Source organism: Rhinopithecus bieti, unplaced genomic scaffold, assembly GCF_001698545.2.
Source record: "Rhinopithecus bieti isolate Rb0 unplaced genomic scaffold, ASM169854v2 scaffold_33647, whole genome shotgun sequence".
NCBI lineage: Eukaryota > Metazoa > Chordata > Mammalia > Primates > Cercopithecidae > Rhinopithecus > Rhinopithecus bieti.
Window position 1 is genome coordinate 997,741 of NW_016814745.1, and position 21,368 is coordinate 1,019,108.

Here is a 21,368-nt window from a genome sequence, read left to right on the forward strand (position 1 = left end):
GCAAAACTGAGCAGAGATGGGCTGCCTTTGAGGTCTAGACTAGCAGTCAGAGGTGAGATCAAGAGCTAGCCTCAGGTTGTAAGAGAACACAGCAGAGTTTCCTTCATCCAGGAAGTCTCCTAACAAGAAAGCCAGCTGAATCAATGTGCTTAGTGTTAGAGCTGACAGCCCCTGTTGCGAATGGATAACAAGCAATTCTCCGACTGGTGGCAGTGCCACAGACCACACTTGGAGGGGCAGAGCCTGCCCTTTTCTTCCCGGAGTTAAGAGTAACTCAAAAGCTAAAGAAAGCGCAGTGATCCTTCCCCTCCCCTCCAGGGAGGTATTTACACCTTGATCAAACATTTGGTCACGAGTAGCAACTAGACCTCCAGAGTATTGACAGGGCGGAGGAGACCCAGGGTCGGCCCTTCGCACCTGCTGTGCTGTGTGCCCCAGCCCCGCTTGCATTTGTACCGTGTGCGCTGCTTCTCTCCGTTATTTATGTCATTTCCCAGAGACCAAACCCACCACATAGATGCTGGAAGCCAGCCTCTGGCTTTGAGATTTTATTCCTGAACAGCTCCTCTCTCCCTCTCTCCAGAATTATCAGTGTTCTCTCCTTCGGGCCATTTCCATCGGCCTATAAGATATTCTCAATGCTGGTGTGCTGTGATGGATAAAATCCCTTTAAATCAGCACAATAGCGGTTTAACATTTCCTTGGAATGTTGGAAATTTTTGGCAATTTCATTGACTCTCTCTCCAGAAACCCCTTACACTCACAAAACTGTGCCCAAATCAGAATGACTGATGGACTGAAGGGTGATGGACACCCCTAATCTAGGAAGCAGGAGGCAGGTGACTGAAATCACAGGCCCTGACCAGGTGGCTCTGACAGGAGTCCAGGGGAGGGAGAAAATGCCAGCCCTCCCATTCTTCCCACATACTGTTTCCCTATTTAGTAGCCTCTTGTTTAATAAAATCACTGTCAAGTGGCATGACTCAGTTTCCCCATCCTTCACCCACCAAAGGCACCATATTGCCTTTGTAACCAGAAGATAAGACAAGACATGACTCCTAACAGAGGGCCCCTCTCCCTGCTCTCTCCTCTTGGCCTATGATGATGTGTTCTCCTGCAAAGGAATTCTGAGGCCAGAACCTCTCAAGTGGAACCACCTGTCAAATCTGTATTATTTTTGTGTCCAGCTCTACCTGTCTGAAAAGACCAAGCAAGTCAGCCACATGCAATAATATGTGTTACGTAGAAACATTTCTGACTCTGACTCTTAAAATTATAAATCAGACTAATGTGGGCCTCAGGGTCAGGAAGCACCATTATTTCTAAGAACCCTATTCTCACCATCCATCAATGTTTGTCTCCTGCTGGACAGTGGGTTCCCAGAAGGCACACCTCTTCTTATTCCTGGACCTCTTGCCAGGATATGACACAGGTGTGGCACATGGTAAGGGGGCAATGTTTGTGGAATGGTTGCAAATGGCAAACAAGAAAAGTGGCCCAAGTCCAGATTCCTTTTGCTGCCTAGATTCACTCTCATCTGCAGACTGGAAGAAGCCTATATAAATAATGTGCCTTTTGTCATTGACCATGGCAGCCAGATCTCTTCCCTGTTTCTGGCAGGGATTATTTGGGTAGCATCTGACCCAAGTGATAACGCAAAGTGCCAACTTTTGGTAGAAACTATGCCTGACAGCTTTCTAACTAGCAAAAGCCTTTCCAAAGGTAAGTGGGGGATTAAGGGAAGATGTGTTCCACCCTGCTCTACCCAGATACCCTGCGATAGAAAAGCAGGTATCATCTCATGCCCAGAGGCTGCACCTCCAGGATCATCCCTTTATTCCTTTCTTTATTCCACCAATCTTACTGAGCTACCACCAGAAGCAGGCCTCATGTGAGGCACCACAGAGCTAGAGACAGAAGACTCAACCTGAGACCCCAAGCAGCTGCTCACCAACCAGCAGAGAGGCAGACATGGAGTAGTGTTGGTAACGATGGTGCATGGTAGGCCCCCAACAGATACACGAGAAGAGGAGAGGGCTGGCTCTGGCTGGGCTGGTGAGGATGCTGCCTCACAGGAGAGACCATTTCCCACAGGCCTTCAAGGATAACAAAGAGGAAGCAGGGCATCCAGGCAGAGGCGCATGGGCAGGGAAAGGTCAAGCATGCCAACACCCTGGGATGGGGTGGGGAAGAAGAAATGGCAGGGAGGGAATGGCAGGAAATGAGGCAGAAATACACAGGGGCCAGTGCTTCATGGAGGACTTTGAATATTTGACTAAGAAAATTGTATATGCTTTCTCAAGCAATAGGTGGCCAGTGCCAAAATATCACTGCAAGAGTGGTCTGGTCAGCTTTGTGCTTACAAAGGGAGTAGGTAGAAGGGCTGAGGCCAGAGGCAGGGAGACCATTTTGAAGGCAGCCAGGCATAGTAGCTCAGCAGAGAGAAGGGCAGTGCAGGTCTGCACGCCACAGAGGTGGCCACTAATGCTCTGGCATGTATGCATCTTACCAGGCAAGAAGGGGACCAGGAGAGGGCTCTGGGAAACCTCAATGTCAAAAGGACAGGATGGAGCCCGACAAGACGCCCAACGTAAAGTTCTAAAGACAGTAATATTTGGTTTCAAGTATTATTTGCCATTAAAAGTGAATCTCCTAGAATAGATGGGGTCATGAAGAACTGAAAAAAACAGTATGAAATTTTCTCTCCGGCAGGTGGAAAAGGTACTCTAGGAAGATCATGAAGAAGCTTTACTCCTGCAAGGGACCCTGGAGTAGCAAATAGCGCCCTTGAAGGCAGACGGGACCAGAGGACCCAGTGCCCATTCTGCATCAGCTCTGCACAGTAGCATTAGGACAGCACCAAAACTCTTTCTTCTTTCCCCAGACCTAATTTCTCTTTATTTTTCCAGCCCAAGTAGCCAGGAGTATAAATTAGTGTATTTTCAGGGTAGAATCAAGATCAAAATGCTTTAAAGGATTAAGATGGTAACAAAGTATGGCTCACTGGAGAAAGCCGGTAACCGCAGCAAACAACCTGGCCTAGAATACAGCCTGGATGAAACGCCAGATGGTAACATCCCACAAAGAGGGAATCCCAGACAGACCAGGCTCTTCTTACTCCACAGAAGTGCTCTCTATACCTGCTGTAGCCAGCACTTTGAAAAAGGCCCTTCTTAGTCAATCTTCCTCCTTGGAGCAAGAGAACTTGTTGGAGAATTCCAGCAGCTGGAGGGAAAGGCTTGGAGAATGGGGCTTGTGTCTCACCTAAACTAGGGCCTGCTTTTGAAAACCCTACAGAGGCCCGGTCGACCCCAAGTTGAAAGTATGACCTAGGCTGCACCAGGTCAATGCCCAGCTGGTGAACTCTCCCTTCAGGAACCCACAATCAGCTAAATCACCTGCTTGCTTTTCCGGGATGCTTTTGCGCTTCGGCTACTAACCACCTTCCACTCTTGCCTGACCAGTGCTCCAAAACACCTCTTCCCAGGCTGTGAGATGGCCTCTTCCATCATGGAGGCTTCCAGCGTGGGGTTTCCTCCCTCGGTCCCCCTCCCACTTCCCTCTGGGCTAGCAAAGGCTGGGTCAGCTCATCTCCCATGGCCTTAGGCCATTTCCCTCTAAATATGCTCTCTTAGGAGGTCCAGTTTCTGCATCAGGCTCCTTTATATGAAATAAGTCCTTAAGGTTAGATTTCTCAACTTTCTTTAACTCTTCCTTCGGAGAAGGAATGTCTTCTCACCTACCAGTAAGAATTTTGTCTTACCTCACTTTCTATATTTATTTTACGAAGCAACTGAAACCCTGCCATCCTGTGTCCCCTAACAGAGATACTGACAAGTCCTCCTAGAAGGTGTGCCTGACTCAGTGGAGAACCCTGCCATGAGGAACCCTGTTACAAAGCTCCTCTCATGAGACAAAGCCTCTCCTGAGATAAGGCTGAGGTCCCATGTGGCCATCTCCTCAGAATATTCCTCCTTCTGCAGCCTCGAAAACCTTGTTCTTCAGCCCGACTACCCCACTGACCAGGAGGGAGGAGTCCTCCCTGGCTTCTTTGTGAAAGACCACTTGCCTGGGCTGGGCTTGTGAACACCAAAGAGAAGAACAAGAAAAAAGGGGCAGGAAAAATTTTAAGGAGGGCATTGCTTCTTGGTGAACTGATACTCTCCCACTCAACCAGGCACACGATATAAACTCAACCTCCCCTGGCCATGGGGAACGCAGCGACAGTGCTCTTCAAGTGTGGAGATGCTGCTGCTACTGTCTTAAAGGCTCTCCCAATTGTAATGTGAGGTTGTCTAATGCTATGAAGATATCTTGCTGAGTAAAACTACAAGCAGTACAATTTCCAGCAGAAATCAACCATTTAAAAACTCTGATCTATCAGTACTAATTATAACTTAGCTACTCATTTCCCTTTGGTATCACCTATCTGTTCACACGCCACTGAACTCTCCTCCCAGGTCTGGAGGTCTTCTGGGCAACTGTCAGCCTACTAAGCAGTGCACTACTGGGCTGTCAATGCACTGGCCTGCTGAAGGGAGCAAGCACAAACATGCAAACACACACACGTGTGCACACAGACACACACACACACACACACACACACACACCATGGGTGAATGTGCTTTCTCTTCAGCCTGGAACAAGCTTTCAAAAACTTCGAGCTTAATCACCTGGCAAGGGAAGACATGGCCCAGGTATCTGGGAAATGTTCCACAGAGAGGTTCCATGTCACATTTCTCAAGTACCTTCAATGTTCTTATTTTGCAACCTTTTCCATCAGTCCAGACAAATATTGTTCAAAGAAGTAAAGGTGAGAGGGAAGCAAACCAAAATCTCAAAGGAAATTAAGATGAATTTGGAAAAGGAGGAAATGCTTATGTATGTAGATATGGACAAGTCACAGTAGATAATAACATCTGGCCATGCATAAGGTGCCAAATTTGACCCCACTGCAATCACCCCAATTAATCACTTACAAATGTCCTTTCTTTTTGGTCCACAAAGATCTGACAAAGATTGCATAGAGATTAATTCAAATTAAAGAAAGGAACAGTTTGGAATTAGAATTTCATGTAACTATGGAGTATGTGAAACCATCCATTTCATAATCCATGTCTAACTTAATTAAATCAGTGTCGTCAGATACCTTACACAGAGATAACTAACTGGGTCACTGAACTCTGTCATCTCTGAGAGTTTTTGACTATACTGGGAAAGAAACTGACGGCCAAATATCCCACATTTCGACTTGATGTGGCTCCTCTGTCCAGGGTTTTAGAGTGAGGGACCATCCTTGCTTGATGATGAGGAGGCGGTGGTGAGGGTAGGAGCAGCAGTGGCCGACAGTCTGCAGCATGGAGCTACATGCCAGGCACTCTGTTAAGCAGTGCGTACATGGTAATTCTTTACTCCTCATGACAACTCCATGAAACAGCACTATTAGCATCGTCATTTTATGGATGAGGAAGTCGAGGCACAGAGAAGTAAGGAAATTGTTTCAGCTGTAAGTGCCAGAGGAGAGATTTGAATCCAGTCCAGTTCCACAACTATGCAATTTGACACTGAACTACACTGCCCCTTATCTGGCAGCCGCTGACAAGTGGGGAACTGAATTCACTCCCTCCCAGAGGGGATACAACGCGCTGAGTCGTCCAGCACAGCTGAACACATTTCATGTCTCATTTTGTGTTAAAGTTGGTGAAATTTTTCTAAATTAAGCAAACAAAAGATGGTATGGCTGTGAGAGGTCTGCAGCTGGTATCAGCACTTCCCTTAAAGGGTAAAAAGGATGCTGTAGACCAAGAACAAACAAAACCAAAGTCTTTAGACTAGATATCTGAAAGTATAATCAGGGTCAAATTCTTCCTGATGGGTTATGTTCAGACATTTACTCTAGTGCTTAAGTAATGAGGCAGGTTTCCCTGACACAGCATGATACGTATTATTCTAGAAACAGAAAACTGGCTTTCAAAATAATCTCCAGTTTACAAATTTCCAATTCTAATCTCCCTTCTTCTGTTTCTCAGAATTGTTTTCATGAGGTTTTGTTCTTGCAGATTCATTCTCCCCTATGTACACACATGCTCTAATCAGATTTTAATGTTCTCAGGTGGTAACCCAGTTAGTGGCCAGAACAATTTAGCATAATTCAGTAACACAAGACTAACAGGAAGCGAGTATTTCTCCAGGGTGACTCAGCAACAGCCTTTGAAAAGTGGGTTCTGCAACTCACCTTAGGCTTAAAGGCGATGACTTTCAAAACCATCTCGACGGTGAACACCCCGGTGAAGACCATGTTCAGAATGTCCATGGCGTCATTGAACATCTTGGACTGCTCGTAGTGCTATGGATGAAAACAGAGGGACTGTTCTCAGCGCCTCCGCCACGATCTCACGTGCTTGCACATGGAGGCTCCCAGCCCTCTGTGCCCCTGCGGGCATCCTCCACAGCCCAGCACCCTTGCTCGGCAATTCTGCCGGCATTGCAAGGTCATGTGGTGAACTCCCACAAAGTGCAGGAAGGTCTGTGACAAGATGAGGATGATTGAATGATGAAGGGGGAAAACATATCCATGTCCTCTGCTCAGGATAAAGGGAATTCAACCTTTCTTCTGGCAGGGCTTTATGTTGAGGGCCTTGACCAGAGCACAATGCAGATACCACCAAAATGTCTATGAATAAAGGTAGAATTTGGTGAGGGATAAATTTTATGCCATGTAAGTTTATGTTGAATAAAAGGCAGTGTTTTCTTGACTTTACACTTTTCCCTACATCAGCACACAGTCCTTTTCATTCAAAAAGAACTCTTAGATTAAGAAAAATGTCAGAAAATTTATCCCTATCTTTAGACCTACTGTCCAGACAGCACTGAGAGCTGGTTCGATGTGCTGGAGTTCTTAAACTCAGTGCAAAAGCTGGCTCTAGACCTTGGTCTTTGCTTCGTGTCCTCGTGGAGTATCAACTAGGCATGTAACTTTTGAAAACATTCACTGTTAATACCACACTATAATCTGACATGGCCAATTAAACTGAAGTGCATTTCTTGCTTCCATTGGAATAAGAAGTAGCTGTAACTCAGGTCAAACTCAATGCTTCATCAACTGGAAAATACCTTACTGCCATGCTGAGAGTCACCTGAGGACAGGAGTGTGACTTATGTTTTGTTTTCCAACATTGGGTATTACTCTGTGACAGGCCCAGATCAAAGTGTCTGTCTGAGGGGGCCGAGCGCGGTGGCTCACACCTGTAATACCAGCACTTTGGGAGGCTGAAGTGACTGATCACCTGAGGTCACGAGTTCAGGACCAGCCTGGCCAACATGGTGAAAACCTGTCTCTACTAAAAATACAAAAATTAGCTGGGCATGGTGGCATATGCCTGTAATGCCAGCTACTCAGAATGCTAAGGCATGAGAATCACTTGAATCCAGGAGGCAGAGATTGCAGTGAGCCGAGATCGCGCTACTGCACTCCAGCCTGGGCTACAGAGCGAGACTGTCTCAAAAACAAAAAAAGAAAAATAAAAAATGAAGTGTCTGAGGGGAATTATCTATAGCGTAAACCTTATCTCTAAGGTAGGTGTGACAGATTTCCCCATTTTACTGATAAAGAAAACAAGCCTGGGGAATTTAAACAACTTTCCCCAAGTCACAGAAAAATCAGAGTAAAATCAGGATTGAAACAGCTGTGTATCTCCAGAGCTGAAGGTCTCAACCACTACCTGACCACAGGAGGCCCATGGTAAATGTTTACATAATTGAGCGCCACCACCAGGCTCCACGGAACTGGTATCTACCGTCATGCTGTACGGTTAATTTCTTCAACAAAAGTATGATCTTAAACTCCTACCGTGACAACTGTCAGCCAGAATGGAACTCTGGCCAACCTATAGCCCAGACTCATCAGAAAAATCAAAGCCCTCCTGTGAGGGCCAGCATTCCACCCTCAGCATTTGGGGCACGGGGCTGTGCGGAACGCCCAGACCTGATCCCCACGGCTGTCTCCATTTTTACCTGCATGGCCAAGCAGAGTGTGTTGAGCATGATGAGGACAAACATCATGTATTCGAAAGGCGAAGAGTTCACCACGTACCAGAACTTGTACTGGTAGGGGTTTTTGGGGATGTATCTCCGCAAGGGACGTGCTTTCAAGGCGTATTCAACACACTGACGCTGCAACAGCAGAAAAGGGCAGAGATGGGGTTCTGAGCACTTCCAGGGAAGGAGGACCCCGTGGTCACCTGCTCTGAAAGAGCTCACCCTGCAGCTCCCGGGAAGGGGCCATGAACGATGGTGAAAATGATTACGAATGACCCCCTTCCTGCCGCTGGCACCACTCTTGAGTCACCGAGGGCCCTGCCTCCATTACCTTCTCTGACCCTCCCAGCAACCTCTGGGTAAGCTGGGTACCGACCCATGTGGCTTCCATTTTGCTTACTAAAAACTGAGGCTCAGAGCTTTTAGCTGTCTTTCCTGAGGCCCTGCAGTGTATACACAAGCAGGAGTGAGGACGGGATCCAGGCCTTATCACTGCCTTTCCTCTATATCACACCTATGGGGGATCTATAGGTGGATCCCATCTATAGTTCCCCTGCCTTGCTGTCCTCCGGGAAAAGAAGCCAAGTAACCACAGGAACAGAAACTCACAAGAACTAGAGGGGCTGGCTCATTCCCTGAGACTAGGAGCCTCTGGCTGCTCCCGGATGGACCCACATGAGATACCCTTCCGGAGCCAGAGTGTGTTAACAATAAACATCTTATGGGGAGCTTCTGGGCTGGGGGGCTTGTTGTGTTCATTTCAGAATCCCTAGGACGTGGTCAGTAGCGACAGCTAGATTGAACGCAGGTTGGGGCCCAGCTGGAGCACTGTAGTGACAGCTGGATTGAACACAGGTTGGCATCCAGCTGGAGCACTTTCTCACTTACTCTGGGCAGTGGGGCTGGCCCAACCTCTGCAGCAGGCCCAGAGGGACCCTCTAGCCCCGAGAGCCCTCAGCTCAGCATTGAGACCCTAGACCTACCCCCACTCTCCTACTTTGATTCTGGATGCAGGTTTCGGACAGGCTCCCAGTGTCTGGGACGTGGTACTGCTCTGACCTCACATGCTGACTCCAGAGACCCCCAATTCGAGCTTGCGCTGGACCTCAGAGGCTGACACACTTTCCGTGCTGGTTCTGGCTGGCTGGCCTGGCCTCACCCTGACACTCATCTTCCTTGGGTGAGCAAATTGCTGGGCCAGACCTCTCCCTGACAATCACTGGTGGAGTCTGCAGGGACACCCTGACAATTCAAAGGAAAATCTTCCTGCAAAGCAACCCAGCATGCCCTCGCATTTCCCAGTGGGTACAGCCAGCTATGGGTGGCTTGCCGTGCCAGGGCCACTTCCCCTCAGGAAGCCTAGGCTGCCAGATCATTCTTGCTTGCGATGTCATAATCAAAACAGAGATGCTACTGATAGAGGACCTGGGGAAATTCCCAGAACAGAATCTCGATCTTGTAGACTCTTTCAGGGCTGCAAGGAACCTCTAAAGAGCAGCTCTTTAATGCCCTTGATTTAGAGATGAGGGATCAAGCCCCAGCAGGGATCAGAGGGGGCACCTAGGGTCACAGTGCAGGTGCAGGAAGACAGCCCAGAGCACAGGGCCCCTCTCCTCGCCACGTCACACGAGCAAAAGGCTCCTACTTCCACCAGATTGGCTAAAACACGGTGCGAGATCAAGAATGATGCCAGTACAATCTTAGTCCCAAATTCAAAGTTACTGACTTCCCTGGGGTGGTGTAGGGTACTTCCCCCCTAAGTCAGCAGTTCTCAACAAGGGGCAGCTTTGCCCCCCAAAAGGACATTTGGCAATGTCTGGAGACATTTTGGTTACTGCTACCAGGGGAAGAGGAACCATTGGCGTCTAACAGCTGGAAGCCAGGGATGCTGCTAAACAGCCTAAAAAGCCCAGGAAACACAACCAAGAATCATCCAGCCTGAAATGCTAATAGCACCAAGGGTAAGAAACTCTGCCCTAAGCGGCTTTAAAGACCATCTCCCAGGAGGGACTGTGAATGCCTGCATGAGTGGCCACAGCATCCCAACTAAGATTCTGAGCCATCACTAGTGGGTCATGATCATGGCAGGTGGCGTAAACACTCTCTGATTTCATACCACCAGGTCTGGGGATGGATTTCATAATTACAAAGTCTCACATGTATCTGGAAACCTAACGCTCAGCAGTGATGACTCAAATGGGCTGAGGGTGTGCTTAGAACAGGGCCCTAGCCCCAGGGACAGACAGTATGTGGGCGCCCTTCTCTGGGCATGGGGGAAATCAGTCAAAAAAGAAAGCACTCCACTCCTGATCAAGGGACAGAAGCCCAAACAGTGTGTGACTTTAACCTGATTTTTGTCCAGCTCACAGTTCTTATACTCTTTTTCTCCTTGCTCCTGAAATGTAACGATGACAAAGCCCACAAAGATGTTCATCATGAAGAAAGCTACAATGATGATGTAGATGATGAAGAAGATGGAAATCTCCACGCGGTGGTTGTAGATTGGGCCGATGTTCTCTCCATTCGAGTCGATGGCTTTATACAGCAACCTAGAGAGAGAAACGCCAAGTGAGGGCCTGCCAAGCCCCCAGCCCACGCGGCCCAGCCCGCTGCCTTCCCAGGTCCCCCCTCTCCTGAACTCCTCTCATGAGCACTGGCTAGGAACCCATCCCAAGGCTGCTGGACACAACCAGGTCTCTCCCATCAGCCTCAGGCCCAAACGGCCAGCACTAAGAGGAGCGGGCACCTGGGATGTCGTCATCGAGGGACTGTTCTGAGGACCTGAAAATCAAAAGATTTCACAAATATTCTAAAACGCCCCTTTCTATTCAGAGAGGAAGAATATCTCGTGTATAAAGACACAGGAGGAAGTGAAAACTATACACACTGGCAAGACAATACGTGACCAACCAGAGTAGTTCCTAAGAACTAAGAGGGAGGGTGCTTCCCCAAACAGAGATATGCACTAAAATTAAAGTATGCCTAGCAGAACTCTTAACAGGAAGAGGGGGGTTACTGTAACACCCTCAAGGTTCATTGATCCCCATCCTGAGGCAGATTCAACACTTCTGGGGCACCCAGCCCATGTGTAGGCTGCGCTAGACACTTTCACAGCCTCTCCCTTAAGCCTCACGTCCATCTGGGAAGGCAGAGGTTACTGCCATCCCCATTACAGGAATACTCAAGGAGGCATCAAAGTGCCACAGTCACACTCCTTGAGGATAGAGCCAGGAGTTGAGCCAGTTCCTCTAAGCCCCGAGTCCCAGGTTTGCTCCTTTCTCCTCAGCTGCCACCATGATTTGCTCAAGGACAGTGTTCAAAGCCTGACACTAGACCCAGTGCCCATACACAGTGAAGAGTCTTACTCCATGCCTCTGTTCTCCAGTATTAAATCCCTAATGAACAAGCCCCACCTGACTGTCTCGCTCTGTCGCCCAGGCTGGAGTGCAGTGGCCAGATCTCAGCTCACTGCAAGCTCCGCCTCCCGGGTTTACGCCATTCTCCTGCCTCAGCCCCCCGAGCAGCTGGGACCACAGGCGCCCGCCACCTCGCCCGGCTATTTTTTTGTATTTTTTAGTAGAGACGGGGTTTCACCGTGTTAGCCAGGATGGTCTCGATCTCCTGACCTCGTGATCCACCCATCTCGGCCTCCCAAAGTGCTGGGATTACAGGCTTGAGCCACCGTGCCCGGCCCTGACTGCCTCTTTATCCCACAGGAGTTCCTGAAAATACCTGACTCTTACACACACCCCAAGAGCTCTGCTGGCCTGTGAGGCCCAGCCTGCCCACCTCCTGCAGCTCATCTATGCATGCGGACCAGATATCCAGGACTCTAGCTGTGTTTGCACACTGTTGGCAGGAACTGGGGGTGGGAGCTCCAGAAGCAGAGAGCAACATGAAAGCACAGAGGATTCCTCCCTTTCAAATTCTAACTTCTCCTTACCTGCTCTTCTTACTTTACCCATCAACATCCTAGCCATTCTTCAGGACCCTGTTCTGCACATCTAGGACACACCAGACCACCTGCCTGGATTGACCACTTGACACTGATTCAATTTGGGCTTGAGGTGAGGAAGCATGTTTAGACACTGTTTCCTCCACAGTGCCTAACACGCCATGTTGCATGGAGCTGGTATCTAAGCACGCAGTCAGCCAGAGTCCAGTTAGACATCTCTAATGGATGGGGAGACACAAGCCTCTGCACAGCGTGGTCTGTAAATGAGCGAGTGGGTGCTCACTAAAAGAGATGGCACAACAGCAACTGTCTGCACCTGGCATACATTAGTACGAAGTACGAGGAGTGAATGAAAGAATGGTTTGGGACACCATCCAGAGCCTCTTTGGGAGCAGTAGATGGCAGCTTTCCTGACATCCAATGGGAGTTCACAGGACTGAGGCATCTCAGGCCTCCCTGCTCCCACCCAGAGATGCTGCTGGGCACCTCTACCAACCCTGCTTCACAAATCATCCGACTACACAGAAAGAGGCCCTATGGGTCAAGAAATGACTGAGAAGTGGCCCAAGGTTAAAAAGCCACAGGGCAAGCCTGCGACCCTGGAGAACAGAAATGGGACTGACTCCAGGAGGGAGGGCTTAGCCCTGGGCACAAGGCTGTGTGCTCCCCCTACTTACGCAGGCCAGCCCTCAAACGTGGAGACCGTGAAGAGTGCCATCATAGCAGAGAGGACGTTGTCGAAGTTGAAATCACTGTTTTGCCAGATCCGCTCACGGACCACAGGACTGTCAACATCCCCATCCTTGTAGAGGATGAAAAGTCCCCTGGAGAAGAAAACAGATGTGGGTCATCTGGCTTCACACATGACAGATAGAAGCAACATAAAGTTGGACACACTGCCCTGATCCCACCTCCAGGCAGGTCACGCTCAGTCCACCCGCCAGTCACACAGCTGAGCATAACACTGGCGCCATTTCTCCTTTCCTTGCCCTTGCATTTCATGTACTTTGCAGCTCAAATAACCATTGAATAACTACCAGTGCAACGTGTATTCTCCAGAGCAGCCAGCCAGGCACTGGGCATACGTCGCTGGCCGATAAAAACCACAGCATGGTGAGTGTGTCTCATACACAACGGGTTTGAGGCATGCTCTGAAGGATCAAAGCTCGGCAATAGAGAACTCTGTAAGCTCTAGGAAACAAACCCACGTATACTCTTCCTGCATTTTAGTTTTAATCAAATCCCTTTCTCTTTTTACTAATGGCATTCCCAATTTTCTTTCCAAAAGAATTCCATTATTTCTGGCAAATTATTTCTCCCAGAACTTCATTTCTGGAAGGAACCGAAGAGATAAAGCACAATATCTTTATTTTACAAATGAAGACACAGAGGCTTTGAGAGGGAGGAAACAGTGTCCCCACGCCTGTGTCTGCTAGGCTGCTCACCTCCAGGGACGCCATGAACGGTGCATGAATGGTGCCTCTGGAGGTGCAGAGACACGGCCAAATTGCAACTGGTGCTCTCTGACTGCATATTCTGCTTAAAATAAACCCCAAACCAATATACGCACACAGTCAGCCTAGCCAGAGCCCAGTCAGTTACGTCTCTCACGGGTGGGGAGACACAGGCCACTGCACAGTCTGAAACTTCAGGCAATGGCTTCCATGACTGCCTTCATGGTCACTGGACATCCTGGAATGGGAGGCATGAATATCTCCCACCTTGTCTCTCCTCTGCCAATTCTTGTCTATGGAAATATGGCCAAGATGTAGGTAACAGGAGCCAGGAGAGAGGAAGTCTAGAAAGTCTGTCAGAAGAGGGAGCCAGCTCCCGAACACCAGAGAGTTGAGTTTCAAGTTCTGATTTGGGGAAATCATCCACATGGCTGTCATGGAAGCTATTTGGGGCATTTCATAATTGTTATTTCAGGGTTCCCCCAACTCCCGCCATTTATAGATTCTCCACCACAAAAGCCATCTATCCATTCTTTTGGGATGACAAAAAGTTTGGAACTAGATAGAGGTGTTGGTTGCACAACAATGCCGTGGATACTCCATGCTAAGGAACTGTATACTGAAAACGGTTGAGGTTACGTGAGTTTCATCTCAACGAAAAACAAACACCATCTATCCACCCACAAGCTGAGCACACAGGCCTGTTTTATTTCATGACCAAAACTTCTGACGTGCCAACATGTGTGAATCCTTGAAGTCTGCTATTTGCTCTTCTAAGTTCCCCACTCCACTCTCAGGACGCTCACCTGCATTCTTCAGGGTTACTTTTGGCTTCATCCGTACAGCGATAGAACTTCCCCTGGGTACAAAACAGACAGTCAAGTAAATGCAGCCTTCTCCTTAAAGAAAACCACCTGAGTTTTATGCTTGGAGGCAGTTCCTCTACCTTGAATAACTGGACCCCAATACAGGCAAACATGAACTGGAGGAGGGTGGTGACGATCATGATGTTGCCAATGGTCCGGATGGCCACGAAGACGCACTGGACCACGTGCTGCGGAGAGGGCAGAGGGGCGTGACTCTCCTTTGTGATTTTGGCCTCGAGGTGAGCTAACATCAGCCAAGAGTTTCTGTGTTGGCCGGGTGCAGTGGCTCACATAATCCCAGCACTTTGGGAGGCAGAGGAGGGCAGATCACTTGAGGTCAGGAGTTTGAGACCAGCCTGGCCAACATGGTGAAACCTCATCTCTACTAAAAATACAAAAATTAGCTGGGCGTGGTGGCTGGCGCCTGTAATCCCAGCTACTCGGGAGGCTGAGGCAGGGGAATCACTTGAACCCAGGAGGCAGAGGTTGCCGTGAGCCGAGATCATGCCACTGCACTCCGGCCTAGGCGACAGAGCAAGACTCCGTTTTGGGGGGGGGGGGGGGGGAGGGAAAGAAAGAAAGAAAAAGAAAAAGAAGAAATGCTACAGGTGCAGTGCTGCCTGGCACATGGGCCCAAAGGGTCCCCACCCCATAAATGACTGAGGAATATAGAAACCCAGTAGCCTGGCTGGGCGTGGTGGCTCACGCCTGTAATCCCAGCACTTTGGGAGGCCGAGATGGGCGGATCACGAGGTCAGGAGATCGAGACCATCCTGGCTAACACGGTGAAACCCCTTCTCTACTAAAAAAATACAAAAAAACTAGCCGGGCGCGGCAGCGGGCGCCTGTAGTCCCAGCTACTCGGGAGGCTGAGGCAGGAGAATGGCGTGAACCCAGGAGGCGGAGCTTGCAGTGAGCGGAGATGGCGCCACCGTACTCCAGCCTGAGCCACAGAGCCAGACTCCATNAGAAAGAAACCCAGTAGCCTTTTATACAGTCTACATGAAAACTGAAAGATTAAAATAAACACAAAGAACTACTAACAAAAAGGTAATAAATGAACAACAGTTATAAATAAAAACATCTTCAATTACCAAAATAAAGAAAATAAATCATAATTTTTAACATGCCATTAGAACTTGGCACAGGTGGCTGAATTGGTTAGAAAGGTCCTTATAACCCACTTTAAAAATCCATCAGGCCTCAGCTCAGCTCTGCCCAGAAGAGCCAGTAATTACAGCCAACCCCAACCCAAGCCAGCCCAGCCTGGAGGAGAGGAATCAAAACCTTAAGTCCTTTGGCTCTGTTGATGGCCCTGAGGGGCCTCAGGACCCTTAAGACTCTCAGAATCTTCACAACGGAGATGGCACTGGATCTAGGGAAGGAGCAGAAAGATGGCAGGCAGAGCGTGTTATAAATGGACAGGATGCTTTAAGATTCACCATTTCACTGGATCTTCACTTTAGTATCCCTGCACAGTTAGCATGGGATCCATGTGGTGCTGGGCTGATCTCTCTCCGTGACTCAGAGGCGACCTCTCTACCCCGCCCACACGAGGCAGCGCCTCCCAAGCCCAGCCCACGGCACTCCCAGAGGTGACAGGTGCACAGCTAACCTTGGCAGAGACACAACTCATGAAGTCTCTTTGTTCTTTCCACTCACTGTAAACGCTAGGTAGTGACTGGCTTTTAGGCTTCATAGATGGTTTGTTTCTGTTTAAGGCTGGAGGCCTGCTGTACCACTTTGGCACTGGGGCTTCTCTGGCCTTCAAGGAGCTCAGAGTCTGGTGGAGAGATGGGCAATTCCAACCCAGTGTGGCTCATGATGGGGGTAAATGTGGTGTGCTTGGCCAGGGGAGTACAACCTATGGGAGTTGGGAGGAGCCTGGGAAGGACTCTGGGGTGGGGATGGTGATAGCCAGGTGAGCCCCAAAGGAGGAGGAGGGGTTAGCAAGGACAATAGGGAGGGGGGCTCAGTGTGAGGGAGCAGCATGTACAAGGATGCAATACAAGAGAATGCAGCTTTCTGCTGCACCCCAGATGGCCGTGTGTGGCCAGAGCACATGCTCAGGAGGAAGTGGGCAAGACTGCAGCTGGAGAGGACATGAACAGCCTGGGAGTTAATAGGAGCTGCAAAGATTTTAATGCAAATGGCCTTCCAAGCTATGATCACAGGGCTTCCTCAGTGGGAGGCGAGGAGGACCACAGAGGGCTGTTCCAGGCAGAGGTTCTTGGTCTTCCTAGGAGGGTAGGTCCTTTCCACTTCTCTTTAGCTTAGAGGGCATGTATGTGCATGTGTGCTCACATGGGGGATATTCTATGCTCAGCACCTGAACAGAAGTGCTCACAGGTCAGCAAGGAAGCAAGGCCACACCTGATGCTCCATTGGAGCCTCTGCCCCACACCCCTGGGGATGGCGAGCAGTACTCAGCAATGGCTGTTCCCACCAGAAATCGCTAAATGCCATGGAAAAGACCTGGGGCCCTGACTTTCAGCATTGGCTCCCTCCTAGCTGAAAAATTTTAGAGGCCAAAGAAAAAGTCCTAGCAGGTTCTATATCCTGAAAATCAAAGGAAGTTTTCAATATCCAAGCTGGAAAAACTGAGAGGCCACCTGGCCCCAGCCCCTCCTATATAAAAGGGGCACAGGGTTCCTGAGAGAAGACACCTCCAAGGCCCTGGAATTAGCCTTTGGAGGGACCAGGACTAGAACCTAGATTCCTTCCCTCCCAGTCAAGACTTCTTTTACCTCAGTTGAAAGCAAATTTCACACAGAGTAATAAGCTCAACCTAGCAGCAGGCACACACACACACACACACACACACACACACACACACACACACACACAAAACCCCAAAAGAAAACATGAATTGTCTCAATGCTTTCTGGAATGCGAGCAAATTAAATAAACCTATATAACTAAATATAATCATGAAAATGATGCCTAGCCTTTATCAATTGTTTAAAATCCCTTACACAAACCATTCAGCCCAACAGTTCTGGGCACACACCCCAGAATACTTACTGAATCCCAAATGACACCAGAGACACCCCAACCACCAGCATATCCAGCAAATTGAAGTAGTTCCTGCAGAAGGCCCCTTTGTGGAGGAAAGCTCCAAAAGTTGTCATCTAGAAGCAAATCATGGGTGATTTACCACTTTTTGTCTCCAGAGGAAAAGAAACCTGGGCTCTTTACAAAATCTGGAGTAAAGTATGACTTCATTAACAAGTGTGCATTAAGAAGTCCGAAATGTAAACCAATGGGGCTGAGCCACCGGATGATTTGTTCAAACAAAAATCAAAAGGGGGCAGCTTATTTGGGATACATTTTAAAAGAAGAAACCAATTTAGGCTTTATTACAGCCATCACAGGTTTCAAATATGAACACACTGTTGGCATGTCCAAAGAGCCTGTCTAAGAGAGGCTCCACACGACTCATTCGTCAAAAGGTAAGTGCTGCCCAGACAGCCCACTTTCCCACAAAGCGCTGGTTCTGGCCCCTCTGAGGCCCTGGTAGAGCCTACCTTGTTTCGATTACGCCTTCCCAGTGGGGGCTTGAATTCAGGGCTCCCAGGCTCTATGAACCTACATCACTTTTCCACACAGGCCCCTTATTGTTCCTAATGGTCTTTAATGACACATCCATCTTAAGCAATTCCTCCAAGTCTGATGACATGTGTCAGGCATGGCTAGGAAGCCAGGTGGCATCTCACCTGAGTCAGTCTCACGACTCTGTGCTCACCTGCCATATGTACCTGGAGCACATATTATGGGTGCTCCAGTGAGATTTCTATTGGTGATGGAAAAAAGAGTTTAGTTCCCCAAAGTAAGAAATAGCAAAATATATACAACTCACTATTTATTTTAAAACAAAAAAGGTTAGAGAAGGCTCAGATAAGTACGGTATAAGAGAGGTAAAGGTGGGAAATATTACATTGAACCTTATGAAATCGCCAGTGTTCAACCCTTTTTGACCTACAAAAATGGCAATTTCATAGAGCTTAAGCAAATAACCAAACAGCCTTCCAAATCTCCCCAAGGCCACCAGGAACCACAGCCTCAGATACTAGACACTTCTGGATGAGTCTCCATTTTCTGAATCCTTCTTGTTTTAGCTTATTTTCCATTCTCTAAAATACCTTCAAAATGAAGAGCGACTCAGAAGATTTAAGTCAGTGAAGCAATTCTACAGAAATTAAAAAGTAACAATCATTTTTTTCCTTTTAAATAATCCTGTGTTTAATTTTCCCCAAAGCCCATGAGTAACTATATTCATTTAACAACTTAAAAATGCGGAGAGTAAAATAAAACCTCAATTAACCAGGCTAACAAACTAAGTAGAACATATCCCCATTCACTTTGAAATGATGTCAAATTCTAAAACCAAGAAACTGAGGCAGAAGCCGAGCCGGTGAGTGTTCTGCTGGCGCCCCTCTGACCCCCACCACTGTGCATTCTGCATCCACACAGGTCCTCCCACAGAGGCCTCATCAACAACAGCTGGTCACTGTCCCACTGCACACCTCTGACTTAGGAGAACTGTCAACCAAATTCATTGGCTTAAAGGCAGGAAAATGAACTCAAATTTTTAGAAGATTTTAAAGAAAGGTGTAAACAGATGTTGGTTGACTTTATGCTGTTTCATGAACCAAAAAATAAAAAAATTTAAAAAACCAACCTCAAAAAACTAACCACCTCATTCCCTGACATTGAGGTTTCATTTTATATAAGATTTTGTAAAGAGCCCAAGTTCCACAGTAGTCCAATGCAAAATACATTTTGCCTGAGTTGCACACACAAAAAATCCCCCAATGGCTTAAAGAAAACCATGGTTGAAAGTCTTCATTTCCCAGCTTGTCTTCCTGCTAGGAGATGGTTACCCTGACAGTTCTGATGGGCCACGTTCTCCCAGAACAATGACCCACGCCCTGTGGTTCTTGGCCAGTTGTGGATAGGTTCTTAGAGCTTTGCTGTGGTCTCCAGCACTCTAAGCACATAAGGAATGGGCTCCCCATGGGGCAGACTTCACAGTCAGTACGCAAACCACATGCAGCAATGGCAGCTATTAGCTCATGCATGGGCAGTACATTTAGGTCACCCTGGCCAAAGGGCGCTCCTTTTGTGTAAATGTAAGCCCATCCATTAAAACAGACAGAAAATACCTTAACACAAATAGATCCAAGTCATCTTGCAAATCCTATTGCAAGAAAATAGCGTGTTACTATTTTAGGCCCCCCAAAACACAATGCAGTTAGAGAAACAAAAAGAGAGACCTCCTCTTCATAGGATAAATGCTTTTCCTCTGACTTTGATGTCAGAAAGGGTGGAAAAAAGTTCACACACAGTGATATATCTGTTATCAGTTGACAAATTCCAGAGGGTATTTTTTTAAAGGAGCAAAATATAATTGTCAACCACTATCATGAAGCCAGAGTAGCTCCTACATGCATTCAAAGATGAAAAGAAAGAGCAAAACAAGTTGTAATGGTCACAGGAAAAAAAAAAAAATCCTTTGGTAAAAAAAAACTTAGCTCAACCACGAAAGACCAAAAAACCCATAAAAAATCAAAAGCACTCCACGCTTCTTTCCTGTGTGTCACACACAGGAGCAGCCCTTAAACACACTGCCGGGTAACCTGTTACCTTTAAAATGATCTCAAATGCAAAAGTACCAGTGAAGACATAGTCTGCGTAACCTAGCATCTGGAAGGCAAACAAAGAAGTGCAACTATTATTGCTCCAGCTGCTGTGGAGTATGTGAAGATCAAGGAAAATCCATTACCTTCAACAGGATCTCAACAGTAAAGATGGCTGTGAAGGCATAGTCAAAGTAACCCAGTATCTGCAAGGCACAACATGTGGGAGTGAGAAAAGGCATTCAGACAAACTCTGACAGCTGCACGCTTACGGGCAGAAACCCCCCATGCAGTCAGAGACCCATCCTCCCAGGAAAACCCCGCCATTCTGAAGGTAAGTGCAGAGCCGCTGGTAAATGTCCACTTTGGTCAATTACATCATTCCCAAAGAGCACTTGAGAATCCTGACCTCCTTTAACCACTCACCCTGACTTGCTTCCCGGTCTTGTGTCTTGGACAGGCAGAGAGGCTCATTTCTAAGAGTGCTTTGTTAACAAGCTTTTCTCATCAGAGAGCACTACATCTACAAATGACTTGTGGCACCAGATAAATCAGAGGCTTATACACGTTTTGGATTTTTAACTGCGTTTCTGGCTGAATGAAGTATGTTGCCCTTCATCTGAGCATCAGATCGGTGGAGAAGCATAAATGAAGACAGCAGTGGCATCCGTCAGACCCAGTGGTTTCCACATGCTCCCTTGCATTCCAGCCTGTGTAATCAGGGCGTCAGCACCCTTCCCCGCCCATGCGCGGGGCTGACTAAGTCTGCAAGGGATGGTTTTACAGACTGCCTTCCTCCTGCCCATTGTTCTGCATCTAACACTGCTCTCTCTAAACTGAGGGTTTTTTTAAAACCTTGCTGGGCCCACTCAAATAACAGACTGACTTGGTCTTTGAATTTTCAGTCCAGGCAACTCTATCCACTTTGGTGACAATACCATCTATTATCCCATCGACAGAGTCCTGCTAGCCCTTTCTGGGGTCCCTGCTTCTCCTTGGAGCCGTGGAAGCAAGTGGACCAGCGGCAAGAAGTCTGACCACCAAGAAAGCTGCTCACAGGGAGCTTCTGACCACAGCACCCTTATCTGCAAAAGCAAGTTGGTCTTGGCCACTAATCTTCATGACAACTATGATCTATGGCTTTGAAAGAACTGAAGAGAGCAGAGCTGAAAGGGACTGTGGAGACCACCCAGGCCTAATCCTTTAACAGATGTGGCTGCTGGGAGCAGGGAGTGGACATACACATAGGCCACACAGCCAGTCACAGGCACTGCTGAGCAAGGAGTAGGCCTGGGGTATGCCAGTGGAGAGCCACAGAGGTGAGGTGTTGTAGGTAGAGGAGTCACCTCGGGGCTGTGTCACAATAAGGTGAGGACTTCTGCTTCAAGCCCAGTCTCTCTCTTCAGAGGGTATTCAT

At 48.1% G+C, this 21,368-nt stretch overlaps 1 protein-coding gene across 2 annotated transcripts in view; it reads right to left on the reverse strand.

Annotated features, from left to right (window-relative positions):
• CACNA1D (calcium voltage-gated channel subunit alpha1 D) overlaps window positions 1–21,368 on the reverse strand; it is a 334,500-nt gene that overhangs the window by 53,604 nt on the left and 259,528 nt on the right. For both annotated transcript variants that reach the window (XM_017851883.1, XM_017851882.1), the window contains 9 exons: window positions 20,098–20,157; window positions 17,337–17,443; window positions 15,600–15,687; window positions 14,393–14,500; window positions 14,253–14,305; window positions 12,670–12,816; window positions 10,385–10,586; window positions 8,014–8,172; window positions 6,236–6,346 (listed from right to left, as the gene is read on the reverse strand). In XM_017851883.1, the coding sequence (XP_017707372.1) occupies window positions 6,236–6,346; window positions 8,014–8,172; window positions 10,385–10,586; window positions 12,670–12,816; window positions 14,253–14,305; window positions 14,393–14,500; window positions 15,600–15,687; window positions 17,337–17,443; window positions 20,098–20,157 (1,035 nt within the window). The remainder of the gene's footprint in view (window positions 1–6,235; window positions 6,347–8,013; window positions 8,173–10,384; window positions 10,587–12,669; window positions 12,817–14,252; window positions 14,306–14,392; window positions 14,501–15,599; window positions 15,688–17,336; window positions 17,444–20,097; window positions 20,158–21,368) is intronic.